Source organism: Camelus dromedarius, chromosome 19 (genome assembly GCF_036321535.1).
Source record: "Camelus dromedarius isolate mCamDro1 chromosome 19, mCamDro1.pat, whole genome shotgun sequence".
Classification (NCBI taxonomy): Eukaryota; Metazoa; Chordata; class Mammalia; order Artiodactyla; family Camelidae; genus Camelus; species Camelus dromedarius.
In genome coordinates, this window is record NC_087454.1 from 14,009,079 (window position 1) to 14,026,225 (window position 17,147).

At 40.0% G+C, this 17,147-nt stretch overlaps 1 protein-coding gene across 6 annotated transcripts in view; it reads left to right on the plus strand.

Annotated features, from left to right (window-relative positions):
• Window positions 1–17,147, plus strand: part of CDKAL1 (CDK5 regulatory subunit associated protein 1 like 1) — a 538,667-nt gene that overhangs the window by 497,712 nt on the left and 23,808 nt on the right. For all 6 annotated transcript variants that reach the window (XM_010980113.3, XM_010980118.3, XM_010980114.3 and 3 more), the window contains 2 exons: window positions 11,749–11,832; window positions 14,956–15,120. In XM_010980113.3, coding sequence (XP_010978415.3) covers window positions 11,749–11,832; window positions 14,956–15,120 — 249 coding nt within the window. The remainder of the gene's footprint in view (window positions 1–11,748; window positions 11,833–14,955; window positions 15,121–17,147) is intronic.

Sequence of the window (17,147 nt, forward strand, 5' to 3'; positions counted from 1 at the left end):
TCCAAAAACCAGCTCCAAAGATTCTGCTCAACCATGAACATTTTTAAAAGGAGAATCATTTGGGGAGAGGGTCAGAGTCTTCCTTATCTTTCAGTGTGTGCAGACTTCCTTCTGACTGGTTGATGGTGAGGTAATAGGACGGTGTTCAGGAATCTTGTGCTCAGCCTGAAGTTGCCATCTTCTACTTGGGTGGAGGCCTTAGTTCCTACAGAGGAACTCAAAGGTACTGTTATGTATATTCCTTGAGAAGGAACCAGGAACCTGCCCATGGCTGCACTGTTGTTTCTTGACTGGTCCTCTTTGGTTTCTGCATTCCCTCCCTTCATAGACAAGCAACTGTTTGAATCTGCCCTTAGGAACTCAGGGAAGGTCAAGGAAGCTGAAGGAAGCCTATTTCATACAAACAAGAAAAGGGGCAAAGAAAGGATTTGTACCCAGGGACTCCCCACAGGGTCTTGCTCCATTTCAAGCAATCTGTATGTTAATGACTTGAATATTCTCGAGGTCTCTCAGTTACCGCAATGCAGTAGCTTTGCAGCAGCTGGAAAATCCAGATGCACTAAATAGGTTCAGTAGATTTTCCCAGCTACTTGGCTCATTGGCTTGGTTTCTGCTTCTGAGGCTCAGTAAGGATTGCAGAGGTTCCTGTCTACCTCTGTGATAAACAGCTTTTCCTAGAACAGCTCACAGACAGGGCAGTGTTCAGGTTTAAGTAGACTCTGTAATATTGTGTTTGGCAGGAGAGGCCATTTAAAAAAAAAAATCAAAGCAGCCCTCATAACTAGATTCCTTTTTGAAAGGTATTACTGATCAAAAAATATAGCTCACAACTGGAAATTGTTTGGTTTAAATAACTGCATGCTCTTCTCCTTCCTCCCCACTCAGTCCTTCCCCTAAAAGGAGACTGAGATGAAAAATACGTAGGATTACTTGAAGCTTTCATCTTTCTTAGTGATCACCCTGGAAGAATTTTTTTAATACTTCATTTAAGTAGAATCTTTTATTCTTGGTTAAATTTATACAAAAACTACCCATGTGTTCATCTACAACCTCAATTTCCTTGTGTTGAATTTCATGTATTTTCTCAGTTGTCTATCATCAAGAGGAACTAGGGAGAGAGGATAGGTCTGAACCAGGCTACTCCCATTTAAATTCCATGATGTGTGTGTGTGCGCGCATGTGTGCGTGTGTGCGTGCGCGCATGTGTGCGTGTGTGCACACACACATGCTCAGAGCTAATTACTGGTTGCAGTAAATGTGGTAGATTTTCAATTTAGCTTCATCTCTGAGACAGGGAAGTAATATCAAAGGAGAAAAACAGAATAAGTGAAGAGAAACAAATAGATCAATTTTCTTTAAATAAAGATATTTAGTATTCATTTTTTTAGGTCATCATTGCTAATTCTCAATATTGTATACCTGTCAGCAGCATAGCAGGACTTATGTGTGCTTGAAGAAGCTACATTTTCACAGCAGGAGAGGAAAACAGAATAAAGCATTGAGATGCAGGTGCACAGTAATACAAGCGGGCTCTTTCCCTGCAGCCTGAATGCCTGGCCAAGAAAGCAGAAGCTCTCCAGCTCAGCTCTCAGGGTCTCCCGGAGCTAAGCCAAGAGGCGTGGGGGTGGGGGTGGGGGGAGCAGGACAGAATAGTTGTTATTCAGTCTTCTTTAATGAAATGTATTGCCCACTGCTGAAAAATTGTGGCAGTGTCTTTTGTTATGCTAATTAGACACCATTAGAGCTTGGCCGTCTTTGATTTCTGCTTAATCCTTTCTGCTTCCTCTGCCTCCATCCCGACTGGCAAATGGTTGAAAGATGGTGGGTGTACTGCACGTGTTATTTATTGCTCACATCTATGCTAAGTTCTTTGGTAATAGGGTCAGTAACAAAAGATTTATCTTACCAAAGACAGTATGTATTCTGGACCTTCATTTTTGGCTTTTTCAAAAATAAATTTGAGAATAATCGATTTCTGCATTTTAAGTCCAAACACTATTCTTTTTTTATATGGTTGCTTTTGCAGCCACACAAAATGGGAAATGACAGATTGGAAAATTTAGATGGCCTCTCTCCTTGGTTGCCTGGATTACTCGGAAAACAACGAGCAAGTTGATCGTGCCTTAAGCTTTTGGCGAGGCTAGGGTCAACCAGAAAAAGGGAAGCAAGATTAATTTAAAGGTCAAAAAGAGAAATTCAGCAGTTCAAAATTCCTGCCTTTAACAATTTATAGATATGTATGTATTTTTTTCCTAAAATTAAAGCATTTCATTTACATAATTAGTGCAATTAAGGGTATTTGTGGTGAGTTAAAAAGATTTTTTTTTTGAAAAATGATCAATATGGTTCTTAAAATAGAGAAAGGAGGAATTTCTGTTAAATGTTTTAAAACTACACAGCAGTGTGTTAGAGCAGTGCTGTCCAATGAAAATGAACCACAGATGTTATTTTAAATTTTCTGGTAAGCTACACTAAAAAAGTAAAAGGAGGGGGATAGGTATAGCCCAGTGATAGAATGCATGCTTATCATGCATGAGGTCCTCGGTTCAATCCCCAGTACCTGCATTAAAAAAATAAAATAAAAATAAACAGGTGAGGTTAATTTTTATATATATTTTATTTAATTCAGGATATAAAAAATACTATCATTTTATTGACCTACAACAGATAGACTGCCATTTGTTTCTCTAGGGAAAATGTGGGTTTATTCTAGAGCAAGAAAGAATTACAGTTTTGGATCTGCAACCACTGTGAGCCACATGCAAGTCCCTACACAGCAAGGAGAGGAGAACTCTTTTAAAGAGGGGGAAAGAAAGTTGGGAGGGCTGTAGTGAACGAAGAGTTCATTGGAGGAATTGAGAGTTTGGAGCACTGTTGTGACTTTTCATTAGCTGAGTTATTTCAGTCTCTGATTGGCTGAGCTCTTGCCAGGAAAGAAAAGAAAGTCTTTCTCCTTCCTGTTAGGCTCCGCTCTCATCATGAAACTCAGAACTTCCCCTTCTGGCCACACAACTCTAATTGAGATTTCTATTTATTAATTTTAACCATTTCAACACATAATCAATATAAAGTTAATGAGTGAGTCTACATTCTTTTATTTAAAATCTGATGAGTATTTTATACTGGTGTGTGTTTTACAGCACATCTCAGTTTGGATTTGCCCATTTCAAGTTCTCAACAGTCACTTGTGGCTAGTGGCCACCATAATGGATGGTGCAGGTTTAGATTAATTCGTTAATTCACCACGTGCCTAAAAGCAACCGTCAGGATAAAATCCATTTTTAATGTGGATAAGTATTATGAGCTGTATGACTGACCATGTCACTTATTGTCTAAGGAGTGAGCCTTATCTCTGAATTGAAGAGTTTGAACTAAATGATCTATTAATTCCTCCACCTGTGCCAGTTCTGAATTCATGATTCAAAAATTCTCATTTAGAACCTGAGTAAGGTAGAACTTATCCATCCTCTCCTATAATTTAGTATCTGAAAAGAAGCCTTCTTTCCCCACAAGGAAAATTGGGAGGTGTCCTATATGCCACACCCACATCTTTTTTCTCCCAGTGTCTGAATCTTTCTCTGAATTCTTTTGAGTCTTGTATTGTTTTGATAAAGTGTTTGGTAGTGTAGGAGACTGAAGGTGCCCGGTCCTCAGTGCTTTTGGAAGAAGGTCTTTGGGCAAATACGAGGCTAGTTGGCAAGTAATTACTGCACAGTAGTAGATTAAGCACTAAATCTCTCTCTAAAACTCAGCTGCCTTTCTGTCTGCCTTTCTCTCTGTAATTTGGATCATTTATTGTGTCATCAGTGAAACAAAAATTCTAAAGACACTTTCCAAGAAGATAATCTGCTCTGTAGTTCGAAGATGTGAAGATTGTCACCTTTGTGCCGATATGAAAAGCTCATCAAAGAAAATTGGCCCCATCTTGCTCAATAATGGCTGATAGGGACCAATGGGAAAAGATCAGGAAGGTAGGAGCGAATGGAGATAATTATTCAATCTAGGAATGGAAATTTTAATAAAAAAAAGGGTTCCACGTAGATATCCCATATTGACCCCACTTGGTCATCCCATTAATAAGATCTCATGAATAGATATTACTGGCAACATCTAGCCTTAGGGCTTTTTTTTTTTTTTTAAGGGAAAGGTAGTTAGGTTTATTTATTTTTTTATTTTTAGAGGAGGTACTGTGGATTAAACCCAGGATCTCATGCATGCTAAGCTTGCCCTCTACCACTTGAGCTATACCCTCCCCTACCTTTAGGATTTTTGATAGTTTTATATGTTGAGCACTTTCCTATGGTGCTTGGGCATTGTAGAGCTTGCCTAGTATAGAGAAAAAATAGTTGTAACATACTTGTGCCAAGTCTGTGATGTGGAAGGGCCACTTGTTTGAGTTTGTTAAGAGACCAGATTTCAGATTATATGTTCTTATTACAATTAAAAAAAAAATCTGTAAAAGCATTGTAGGTAATACCTTAGAGTGTTCTAGAATACTGGAAATGTACAGGTAGGTGGTTAACACTTGGCTGGTTTTCAAATTGGAAGTTCAGTCTGCACTCAGGTTCAGGTTCTAGTGCTGGAAAGGGGATATCGGGTTGGCATTTGTTGTGTAACTATTTGCTGTCGAGAACTGATGTTTAGAATTACATTTACCAAAGCAATAAAACACTGTTACTGTGTTGCTACTGTTGGCTTTCAACCAGCAGAAGAAAACTGCTTTGTTATTAAGAATGAGATTTGCCTCCAACGAGGAAGAGGCTCCCTTGGGTTGCCTTTCTTTGACTGGGTTGGGCACATGGCTAGAAGAAAACCAGCCAGCAACTGAAGGCAAAAAGCACAAGGGCCTTTGCTGGAAGAAATTTCATAGTCTAATTTGATTCAGCAGAACCACCTTCTGTCTGGTCTTTGTATCTTGCATCTTTGCCTGGGGAGGAAGGACTTTTAAAAAGCCATAATTTTTTTTTCAGTTTTTCTTTGTGTTTAGGTTATTTCTGTAATGAGAGTAAAGACTAGTAGGGCCTGGAAAATACTCATGGCAATAAATAGAGAAGCATAAATTAAACACTTGGAGGTATGGATATTTGACCTCAAAGGAACATTCTTTCCCTTTTGAATATATTTAATTCTAATACTAAGTAGAGCTAGAGAATATTGGGGGTTTTTTCCACGCAAAGGATAGTGTTTTTTAAAAATCGAATAAATGTATTTCCTGTCATTGTTTAAGAGTCAGATACAAGTCCAGCCCCTTTTACAATGAACTGTCCCACCTCTCCTCCCAGAATCCTTAAGTGGACCAGTAAACTGAGGGCAAGCATTTTGAATACGATGGACTTAGAGGCTCATTACTTGTTTTCTACGCTATCATCGTTTTTTGACCCACATTTCTGTGTCATGGCCCTATTTCATTATAGAATGGCATTGTGGAGTAAGGATGATATTAAATTTTAATGTTATTGCTATTATTACTGTTGACTGTTTTTAGCATAAGTCTGCCTGGTTCTTTAATTCCAGCTTCTGCAGGGCCAGAAAACAGAAGTGTGCATAAACAGTCAGGAAAATTACTGTATACCCTGGAGACCCAGCATCGCATGCTCTGCCTGTTGTGAATGATGAATCAAAATGGAAAGGTTATCATTTTCATTAGCTAGGAAAGAACAAGACCATACTTTTCTCCAAGTGTAATTACAGTGGTTCACTGGCAACATTACACTGCAGTAATTAGTCTAAAGGTGTATGTGAGGGCAGGCTTTTGCACAGACACTAGAAATATTATTTCAGAGTTTAAGGTCACAGCCTTGTGTTTAACATGTTCCAGGCAGCTTAGGAGGGAAAAAAAAACTAATTTGACTGGAGCTAAAGAAAGACGTTTGACATTTCCCAGAGTCATGCATTCAGAAATCAGTCAGGTATAAAAATTGTATTTTATTATCTACAATAATAAAAAAAAATACTTAGCTGCAGAAGTAGCATGTCAGAATATTGTGTAGGATAAACAGATAAAATTCGTTTATTAGGAACATGCTGTAAATAATTATGAGAGTGTTTGATAGGTGGGTTTTAATCCATTTTTTTCTCTAAGGCAATTGGACAGAGAAATTAATTGCTAGAAACTTTTCAGGAGAAGAAAAATAATTTCTATCCCTTCTTATAACTGTTTTCAAGAAATAAATATTTCTCTTACACGGGTCTTCAAATACATATCTATCCTTTGTGAATGGTTGTTTGGTTGTTTTTTGTTTTTTGTTTTTGTTTTTGTTTTTTTTTTTTTGGTACTCTGAGCAGTTATATTGAATTACTGAAATCTCTCTAAGCTAACCCTTCAGAGTAGAAAGTGAATTGCAATTATTTTCCAAAACTGTACCTCAGATTTTCTGTTTCAGTAAAAGAAAAGGGAAAGGGGGGGGGGACTAATAAAGAGAAAAGTAAAATTTATGTGAATTATATTTTAAAGCCATATATGGGTTTAAAAGAAATTCTTTGCTTCTCCTCGTCCACGGAGTACTCACACAAGTAACATTTCTCATTGGATTAAAGGCAGGAGCCCATGTACTCTCATGTCTTTGTTCAACGTCAGTGTTACCTTCCTGTCTTGAAGCAGTCCTTTTTAGTTTCTCTCTTTAAATCCATAGATGGCCACGCAGAATATTGTTTTAGGACTAATGGAGAAGTAGGGTGTACTTGAATGAGCATTCGTTCAGGAACCAAATTTGGTTAGGAACCGCTGCTTTTTAAATGCAAGTGTGTGTTTTCTGTGTGTTATCTGGCCATATGGTTAAAAGTGATGTTTCTCACCACTTCAGGCACTTGGGAAATTTTAAGCAGAGATGTGACACAAATAACACAGCCAGCTGATTATGTAACGTACTGAAAATCTATCCCGAAATTGAATTTAAAAAAACACTGCTTTTTGTTTGTCACAGATGTTTCTCTGCTCAAGGAAAAGCCATGTGCTGCAGAATTAGATCCATAATGTACATTTTCAACAGCTAGCAATTGAATAGGAGACATCAAGTAGTGGGAATGGTTCCAAACCTTCTCCTCTCTGCCACTGAGCAAATCACCATGGCTTGCTGGACCTCAGTTTCCTCTCTGTGAAATCAGAGACTGCTAAGCCCCCTTCAGGTCCTTACCTTCTTTGTCTGTATAGGGGAATACGGTCTTTATTTTCTGCCTTTGTGGTTAAACAAAACAAAACAAAACAAAAAAGAATAAGAGCTTTTCTCATCTCTTTCAACAAAGCCTGGAAAATTCTCTTCCACTCATTCTTTCATAGTCAGGGCTGTAGTTCTTAGCAGCTCTGTGAGATCAACAGTAGGTGCAGGATTCTGTGGGGGTTTTCCTGTACCTTCCCTTACCTCAGTGACCCAATCTGTGAAATGGAGAGATGATTTTTACAAGACTATTTTCATAGTTCATTTTTCATAACTTATATTTTTGAAGTCAGGTTAAAATGGACTAAATGAAGTTCCACACCTCTTAGGAAAAGCCGCTTTCTTCACTGACATTTGATGAATAAATTACAAAATATGTCTAGCTTGTTAAAGCAGGTGCCGGGACTGACAGCCACTTTGCCAAGTTCTGAAGTTCAAACTTTGTAAATGGGAACTGAGATTCCCATAGAAATGCAGGGTTGTATTCCCATCCCAAGTTCCTGAACTCTAAAATGCCCTAGAAATTAAATAAGCATTTTATTTAATCAACTCTGAATTATATACCCCATAAACCAAATCAGAAGGAAAGGGCCATCTTTCTTAAGATTTTTTTAAAAAGGGTTTTATTGGGAAGATTTTGACAGGATTCTTTAGGTTCAGGTCTCTGGATAGCTTTATGAGAGGCTCTGTAAAATTTTTTTTTTTTTTTTTGGTGGATTTTAAAGACCACGTTGTTACTTTAAGTGCAGCAAGAAAGTAGCTGTAATTTGCAGAGGGCTCTAAGCATGCATTTACTGTGAGAAAAGAGACAGCCTGGTTTTAGAGTCCATATTTCCTTCATCTGAAACCTTGTGAGCGGACCAAGTCTACCATGAATGATGACTTAGAAGTTTGGAGCTGAAAGTTCCTTTAAATATTATAATCCACTTCCTCTTCAGCCCTGCTCCCTCCCCACCTCCCTGTCACTTCTGCCAAACTCTCATTTTTTCTAGGAGGAAAGTAAAGGCCCAAAACATAGCCAAATCTCTTTTACCTTAAAAATAATCTACTCAGACCCATGTCCTCCCACTCTACTGTTCAAGTTGAATATGTGGCATTTGATTTTTTTTTTAATTGAAATACAGTTGATCTACAATGTTGTGTTAGTTTCTGTTGTACAGCAAAGTGATTCAGTTATATATATATTTGAGTATGTATATACACATATATAAGCACATATATACATATATAAGCGTAGAAATACATAGATACATATAAAATACATAAGAATTATATTCATTTTCAGATTCTTTTCCATTGTAGTTTATTAGAAGATACTGAATATACTTCCCTGTGCTATACAGTAGGACTTTGTTGTTTATCTCTTTTATATATAGTAATGTGTATAAGTTAACCCCATAATGGTTTTATCCCAAACTCCTAATTTATCCCTCCCTTCCTTTCCCCTTTGGTATCCATAAGTTTGTTTTCTATGTCTGTGAGTGTGTGAGTCTGTGTCTGTTTTGTAAATAAGTTCATTTGTAGCATTTTTTTTTAGATTCCACATATAAGGGATTTTGCGATTTGATATTTTTGAATAACCCTTCTTTCTATTCCCCTCTCCTTGGTTCTGTTAGGGCTGTCAGTTCCTTCTCCCTGCAAGTCACTTTCTCCTTTCTTCGTGTCCTTGAAAGTTCCAGTTATCTTAAAATCACCCTCTGGACCATTCTTTGGGTTTACAATACTTGAGTCTTAATCATTTCTGCTGAACAGTCAGCCATATTGTGCCACCAGTCACCAAGTTCATGAAAACCATTATTTTCAACCTCCTCTATATTCTTTAAAATATATATATATATTCTGTAAAGTCAGGAGTTTATTCATTTTTTAAATTACACAAGCAGTCTTCCTGTTAACTTCCTCTTCAAAGGGCTTGTCTCAAGTCAGTGACATAACCTTGCACTCCTGTCGGAGGTTCCAGCTGTTGAGGAAGGTTCTGTCAGGGCTGGTGAGTAGAGAGGAGCCGCCTTCTCAGCAGAACACCACAGTGTCAGATGAGAGCAGATGTCACGGAGCCTCAGAGCAGACACATTGTGTTGTCTGTCGTTCTCCATCTGTAGGACAAGTCCATCCCTTCTAGCAGATCCGCTCTGCCGTTAGCGTAACAGATAGGGGGGTGGTTGGAATCCCAGTGGTCTCAGGATGACTGTCACCTTACCACCTTTCTCCAGGAGCCCTGCTTTTTTTTCTGTGAGACCAGGACTTCCTTGCTGGATAGCAGAGGCATTCTTAAGCCAATCAGGGTGGTTGCCCTGAATCTTGCTGTGTGGTCTTTAACTATACTGAGTTATCATGTGGGGTTGGGGGGAAAACAGTTGGAAAGCAGAGAGGAAGGTGGCTCATTTTCAGAAAGATTTGAGGCTTCTGTTCATACCTTTGGCCCCTAAGTTTGTCACCAAGACAAAGTTGCCTCTTCCAGAGTTCCAGCTAAACTGCCCCCTTCCTTAACTTTGTTGTTGTTTTTAAGGTTATTTGAAACAGTTGATTTTCTTAAAGATTGTATTTGATATTACTTCATTGCAACTTCATCCTTAAAAAAAAAAAAGCACTGGGTAGAGCATTTGTTATTTGTTTCTGTTGGCTTTTTTAGGGGGCGGGGATAGATTGCATCAGCTTTTGATCCAAGTCCTAGCTTGCTTAGGCTCATTTTGGCTCAGCGTCCTCTGGGGAACTTGAAGAATCTCACCAATGAAACAAAATCCATGACTGAGGGAACCAAAAAGGTGACTGGAGACGTGTTTGCCACTGTAAATTACTGCCCATAGCAGTTTTACTGAATCCCTTTGGCAAATAATAGTGAAAAACTCACGAGCATGTGGTTCTCTGACGGTTGATCAAAAGCCCTGCCCTCTACTGTAGAAACATAGCAAGTCTTTCTAACTCTGTGTGTAAATTACTGTCATTATTCTCTCCAGATAAAATCGAATAGCCCCAAAATGATGACTACAACTGTCCACATTAGTTCCAGCAAGAGGAAAGAAGCAGTGTGTGTTTTCAGTGGCTCTGTAATCTCGTATTGTATTAGATTAATTTCCTGAAAACTTAATGTTAGATGAAGTGTAATTGCAGATTTCCTTAAGAACCATCAACAGATACTTATCCTAAGTTATAAGCAACTCACACTGTGAAATGAGTGCAAACATCCTATGTTTTCTTCCAGAAGAATATACCTCAGTGAAAGCCAATACCCATCAGTCTTTTTTAAGAAACTGGGCCATTAAGCTCAAAGTAGAAGTTGGGGGAACTTTCTTGTTGTTGCTCCTTGATTTTTTTTTTTTAAAGAGATTAAGGTTGCAGGAACTTCACTGGTTTTCAGGGAGTGAAGGAAGTGGGTCTTTGATGAGCATCGTCCTAGAGACCGCACCACCTTGGCTGAGGGGAGCTGCATGTGAATGAGAGTGAAAAAGAGCGCAAATTATGGTGTGTTTAGGTGTTGGCATTGTATGCTGGAGAAGAGAGCTTGATGTTTTGGGGTTTTTCTTTTTAATTGTTAGGTGGTCTCCTTGGTGCAGCTGTGTTTATGTTTCCTAAATGGTAACTGCCTGAACAGGGTGACAAGTCCCTGCATATGAGAATAGAGATTTCATTTAAAAAATCTTGCCAGTGTGCTTTAACATGGAGGGTTGTATTTATCAAGTATCAATGGCAAAAATAATTCCAGGGACAACCATTCAGTACAGCTGGTTTGCTCCATCAGACATTTTGACAACCTTGTAAAAAAAAAAAAAAAGTAATTGATACTTTAAATGTTGCATTTCACAGTGGAATAAACTTGGAAATGGCAGAATATTTTAGAATGGTCTCATTGCTTTAACCAATGTTCTGGCTGATTTAACTCCTTGGTTATTAAAAATGCATGCTCAGATCATAAATATAGATCCTGTAGAGAATTAACAGTCCTATATTTTTGCTGTCTTCACCTTAAATGAAATGACCATGGGGTCATGGCTGCAGCAAAAAAGAGACAGTCGCGCATGATACAGAAAATGTATATAATAAGTAAATAACTGAATTAATCAATAATTTCAGAATCACGTAGAACGTGAGAAATGGTTCAGTATAAGGACTTAATGATTGGTTTTTGAGGCATTTTCTCTAGTGTTACATCCCTCATAACTCAAATGAATGTTTATTACCAGTTTCCTATTGCCAAAATATTTTCATGAATTTGAATTAGAAGCAGCTTGTTCTGGCTTGTTTTGCAACTTTGTTTCAAGAAACAAAGTGATATTTAGAAGATTTTTGTATGTCTTAGAAGCCTTAATTATCAAACTTATGTTGAAGGAGGAAATAAGATCAAGTTTTGTTTCATAATTCTGTAAGAAAAAAGATTACATACTCTACACATTTTATATTAATATACAGATAATAATGTCTTTCAGGAAATTTGAGTCAGTGATTCTTGTATTGACTGTTAAGTAGCTAGCAATCTAGAATCTACTTTAAATTCAAGAAGACATCACTTAAAAGTCTGTAACTATTTTGGTTGACATTTATTTTGGATTCTCAGGGATTTACCCTGACCTGTCCTTTTTCTTCCCCCTTCTCTCTGCAGGTTGGTGAAAGACAACAAGTGTTAGTAACGGAAGAATCTTTTGATTGCAAGTTTTACGTTGCACACAATCGATTCTATGAACAGGTGAGAGACACTTCCGTATTCTTAGGATTTCTCCAGAATGAGGAGTTCTGAAAGCACCTCAGTTTAAGCAAAAGGGACTTAAAGTAGGGGAGTGTTGTACAGTGTTGTCACAGGAAGGCTATTTTATAGCATCAAGCCAGCCAGGCTAACAGGAGGCTTATCTTTGTGGCTTAATCTACAAAACATTCTATACAAAGGAATGAGTGTGTTTTAGTCCTCATTAATCTTTGACAGGGCCCGCCGCTGGCTTTGGGGAGCTTGGAACAGGCAGTTATCACTGCCAGGATCCCCACAGCCTGGCAGCGTAGAGGGGAGAGTTCTGTCCGGAAGACAGGAAGGATGTCTGAACCGGCGGCATCAGCCTGGAAGGGCAGTGCTTTCCTCTCGCTGTCACAGGACTCACACGGGTTTGGGTGGGTTGGTTGGTTGGTTGGCTTTTTTAGTTTTGTTTAGTTCTAGTTGTTTGGTTTTGGTTTTGGTTTTTTTTCCACTTTGATAGAAAATGCTAGGGGCAAAGGGAAAAGAGTCTGTTTGTTGGACTCGGCTCAAATCTTGTGAACAACTCTGGAGACCAGCACGAGGAGCAGACCAACTTGACTTTGAGAGTTTCCTTCAAGGCCAGCCCGAAGGGCTCCCACTCACTGTCCACCTGTCCCTGCTCGTAGAAGCTCGCCTGCTCTGCCCCACCGGCAGCCAGGCCTCTGTGTCAGCGTTTGGGATTCTACTTCCCCAGGTGGCAAAGCCACTCACAAGTGACTGGAGGAAACAGAGTGCCTCCTGCAGGGCCGCTGACCCTGGGAAGGGCCAAGGAGGAGGTGACATGCCTTTCTAGCAGAGAGGGGCTTCGGGGCTTAGGGGTTTCATGAGCTGTTCCTGGATTGTACTAACTTTTCTTAATCTCAAGTGGGTTTTCATACTTTTTTACTCCTTTCTCATCAAATGAGAAGGGAAATTCTTTTCTGTGGGTTGTGGCTTGGGAAGGCTCTTAAGGCCAGGGAGGGCAAGTCAGCCAAGGAATGGTCAGGAGAAGCGGACCGCCCGTGTGAGGGAAAAGCAGGGAGCCGTGGCTGAAGAGGCCTCCAGCGCTGATGTTCCGCGTGGAGCAACCTCCGACTGGGCACTTGGGCCACAGGACATGTCGGGGAGCTTCTCAAGACCCAGATCGAGCACGTCCCTTTCGGTCCCCGTCGAGACTACAGTCGAGGACGGATTCCCAGCACTCCATGTTCGAGCTGAGTCTCGCCCCCATTTTCCATCTCATTAATTGACTCCAGAGAGCCATTTTCCGATTCAGGCCAACCTTCTGCTCAGCCCTTTGGAGAAGCTTGATTATATTTTGGTTGCCTCTTTCCTCTCCTTTCTCTTGCCATCTGGGTTTTCACCTCAGCAGGGAACTTCTCCCCCCTTCATTTTAAAGGCGATGGCATGCCTCATTAGCTGTTTCCTCCCATTTAAAGCAGTCGGGCTCTTTCCAATTATTAAAACCGGAGGGGGAAGGAAACACTGAGCCCTTCATTCAGATCAAGGCAGCAGATCAAGGGGAGTTCTTTTCCCCCAGAATAGTACCACATCTCCCAGGGATAGTTTCCTCTAGAGATTTTCTTGTTTTATAAAAAACTGATTTAAAAGGGCTTTCAGATCCTGATACTAACGTTCTTTTAGTTCATTGCTTGCCGTGAGTAACCCACCGCCCAGGTGACCTTTCTCCTATGCTTTGATGAAGCAGTGCACTCAGTGGCCATAAAAAATCAAACTCAGAAAGACCGAGATCCAATTCTGCCTCACAGAGAAATTGGCTGTGGAACTTCTGGCTCTGATCTGAGTTTTTGTTTGTTTGTTTGTTTTTTTGTCTCTACAACCAAGCATATGAAAGATTTCATAGGAATCATTTTTCTAAAAAAAGATGACTTCCAGAAGTGAAGATTGTATCTAGATATCAAACTATTGCTGAATGAGAATTGGTCTGTTTATTTTGGATTCTGACTTGAAAAGACTGGCAAGTAGGTCCAGGACTGAAATAGAAGTGTGAGGGAGACCTAACACACAGAGTGCGTGTAAGTCCCAAAGGAGGGGAGGCATCCTCGAGGTAAACAAGTACCTTTACAGGCATCTCTAGTGGAAGCAGACCATCCGACAGTTTCCTGTGAACCAGCCAAAGTGTCCTTCCGAGGAGCTGATACTATATGGAGGTTGGACTAACGAATACATGGATTTTATAACAGAGCCAAAGAATTAAAGGGCAACTGTCAGTTTAAAAGAGTCATTTAGCTCCAAACACCAAGTCTTAGAATATTGAAAACGTGGCTTTTAAATGTTCTTCATCCTGGGGAGGGTATAGCTCAGTGGTAGAGTACCTGTGTAGCATGCAGGAGGTCCTGGGTTCAATCCCCAGTACCTCCATTTAAATAAAATAAACAAATAAAACCTAATTACTGCCCCCCCAAATAAGATAAAAATAATTATGAATGTTCTGCCTCTTCCCCCAAAACACACACGCTTGTGCACACCCACACACGCGCACAAACGTGGGCCTTGATTTGAAGTGGCTGCTCAGATCGTGGCTCTGACAGCTGGCTTGGACCGTATTAAAAGTACAAGGCTTTCGTCGGTGCTGTCTCAGTCCTTCATTGCCTGGGACAGCCAAGAGCAGTATATCAAAGGCCTGTCCAAGAGCAGCTGGCTGAGGGCTGCGGGAGTGGGGATCCCTGGCCAGCCTTCCACATGCCTGAGGACCATGGGCATCCTGCAAGGAGAGAGCGCTGTCTGCAGCCCCGTGCCCCTCCCAGGAATGCCTTCCCTTCCCCAGATCCCCAGAGCCTTCAGCAGCTGGAAGATAGAGCCCGCTTAGGATGGGATCCCTGAAGGGGAAAAGGACATGAAGGGGCCACTGAGGAAATCTGAATACAGTGTGGACTTCAGTCAATAGTAATGTATCAATATTGGCTTATCAATTGTGACAAATACATCAAACCACTGTGCAGTGTTAGTAACAGGGAAGCCATGTGTGGGGTATGCCGGCGCTCTGTGCTGTCTTTACAGTCATTCTATAAAACTGAAACTGTTCTCAAGTAAAATTTTATTTTGAGAAATTAAGCCTCCTGTAATTTTTTTTTTTTTTTTTAGGTTTTAGTGCCAAAGAACCCCACATTCCTGGGGAAAATGGTCGAAGTGGACATTTATGAATCAGGAAAACATTTCATGAAAGGGCAGCCAGTATCAGATGCCAAAGTACACACGCCATCCATCAGCAAACCATTAGCAAAAGGAGAAGTCTCGGGTTTAACAGAGGTGAGTAAAAGATGCTTTCCCCTCCCCTGCCAGTGACACAGCAGCGGTGGGAGCCCAGTGATTTCCGACCCTGCTTCTGTTATCATTTATAGTTCCCTTTTTATTTATGCATGAGGCTTTAATCCTTTCTGACAGATTGAAATCTGAATTAAAAAGATGCATTTTCGCTGATGCTTGTAGCTTTGCTTCTCTGCCTGTGAAGGGAAGCTGTTTCTGCGTCTAGGCTAGAAACAGGGCAAAAGCCATTATTTTCAGGTGAAAAATTTACCACCAAAGATGATCTGATGCAGTATGTTTCTGTGTCAGTAGGTCTTGAGTGGAAGGGGATGAGGAAGGGAAAATTTCCGTACTTTATGAAGCTGTTTTTAATACAGTTAAACAGGCATTAAACCATGTCAGTATGTGTGGTGACGGTGCCTTTCTCGAGGGTGTTAGCTGAATATCTGCTTTAGTCATGTGGAGTGAAAATTAAATATTTTTTTCCTTTCTATAAAAAAGTAACCTGACCCCTGTTTTATACCTTGGTAACTATGGCTGTTTGCCAAGCGCTCTCTTACATTTCATTGAGCTACAGCTGTAAAAGCTGATGGAGTGTGAAATGAAAATGTGTATCACATTTCTAAGCATCATTTGATGTCCCTTCTTCAACACAATTGTTAAGTGCTCCAGAAAAAAGTATAAAGCGATGACTTAACATTCAGAAAAGTGATGAGTGATATTTATCTGGCTTTACAATTCCAAAATTGTTTTAATATAGGTATTATCTTTTCTCTCAAAATAAATGGCAAAGGCACATTAATTATACTTGAGAAATAGTGACAAAGAGGGTCCTATTATCTGTATTCTCATGTATGGTGCTGATGGACTCCGGTGTCCAAACATGAGCGACACCTCCCGTGAGCTTGACGAGGACACGTGAAAAATCGGTGTGCACGGCCATCTGAGTGGTAACGGAAAGACATAGACTGGCCTTTGTTACAACCCTGCCAAGTGTGTCCTCCTGCTCAACCAGGAGGGAATGCTATATACTTGATAAGCATAACCACTGATGTTTGCTGCTGTTTAGGAAAAAAATTCATACATCATACTTGGGGGTTTGGATGGATGGCCAGGAAGGAACTGTAATCCAGCATGTAAATTATATTGTTAGAGATTTGGCTTTTGATTTGTTAACTCATACTTCACAAATTTTAAAGGAAGTGGCTTTTTAAATTTTGGTTTTCCTCACAATATGTTTTTCAAGGTTGATTTTAAATTGCCACAGTGAAAAGGATTTTACAACAAATGGCAATAGTAGCAAATTAGGATTTCAAAGTCCCTGCCTGATTTAATTCCTTCTTGTATGCCTATTGACAAGGCTGGTGTTTTAAAACATCACATTAAAAACAGGTAAATAAGGGAAAGTCGGATCCTTTCATTAGTTCCTTATTCACAGACGCCGCTACGTGTGGAGAACTGTGACATCACTGTCTAAAGGGGCGGCCCTGTTTACATTCCACGGGGCTGCCTTTTCTGCTCTCCTCTCCCTCCCTCCAGCCTGGGGAGTGGTGTCATCAATTCTGCCACCAGCCCTCTGAGCCAGGCTGACCCGAAAGTTCTAGATGAGATGAGGATAAAGGTCAGTTGACCGCTGGCCTTTCTGGGCCCCTAGGAATTATAGTCTGATAGCATGCATGAGGCCAAAGGGTTAGGAATATGGATTTGGACATTTACATGAAGGGAAACATCAGGCAAGTCCTTTATCACCCTTTGTGACTTCATATATATTAATGATTAATTAATTAATTAATTTCCACTTCATTATTTGTCAGCTTTTAAAGATCTGCCAAACTTGGGGTCAACATGCCCTCTTTCATGAATTTGTCCTGGTGTTACAAATGCTTTTGCTGATGATATGAACCAAAACAAATTCAGCAGGAGGAAAACAGCTTCCATTTTTATAGGATTTAGAAGTCGATGATAGAGGTTATAATCATGTCTCTCGAGCTCTCTGAGCACTGATCAAGGTGCTGGAACTCTTCAATGAA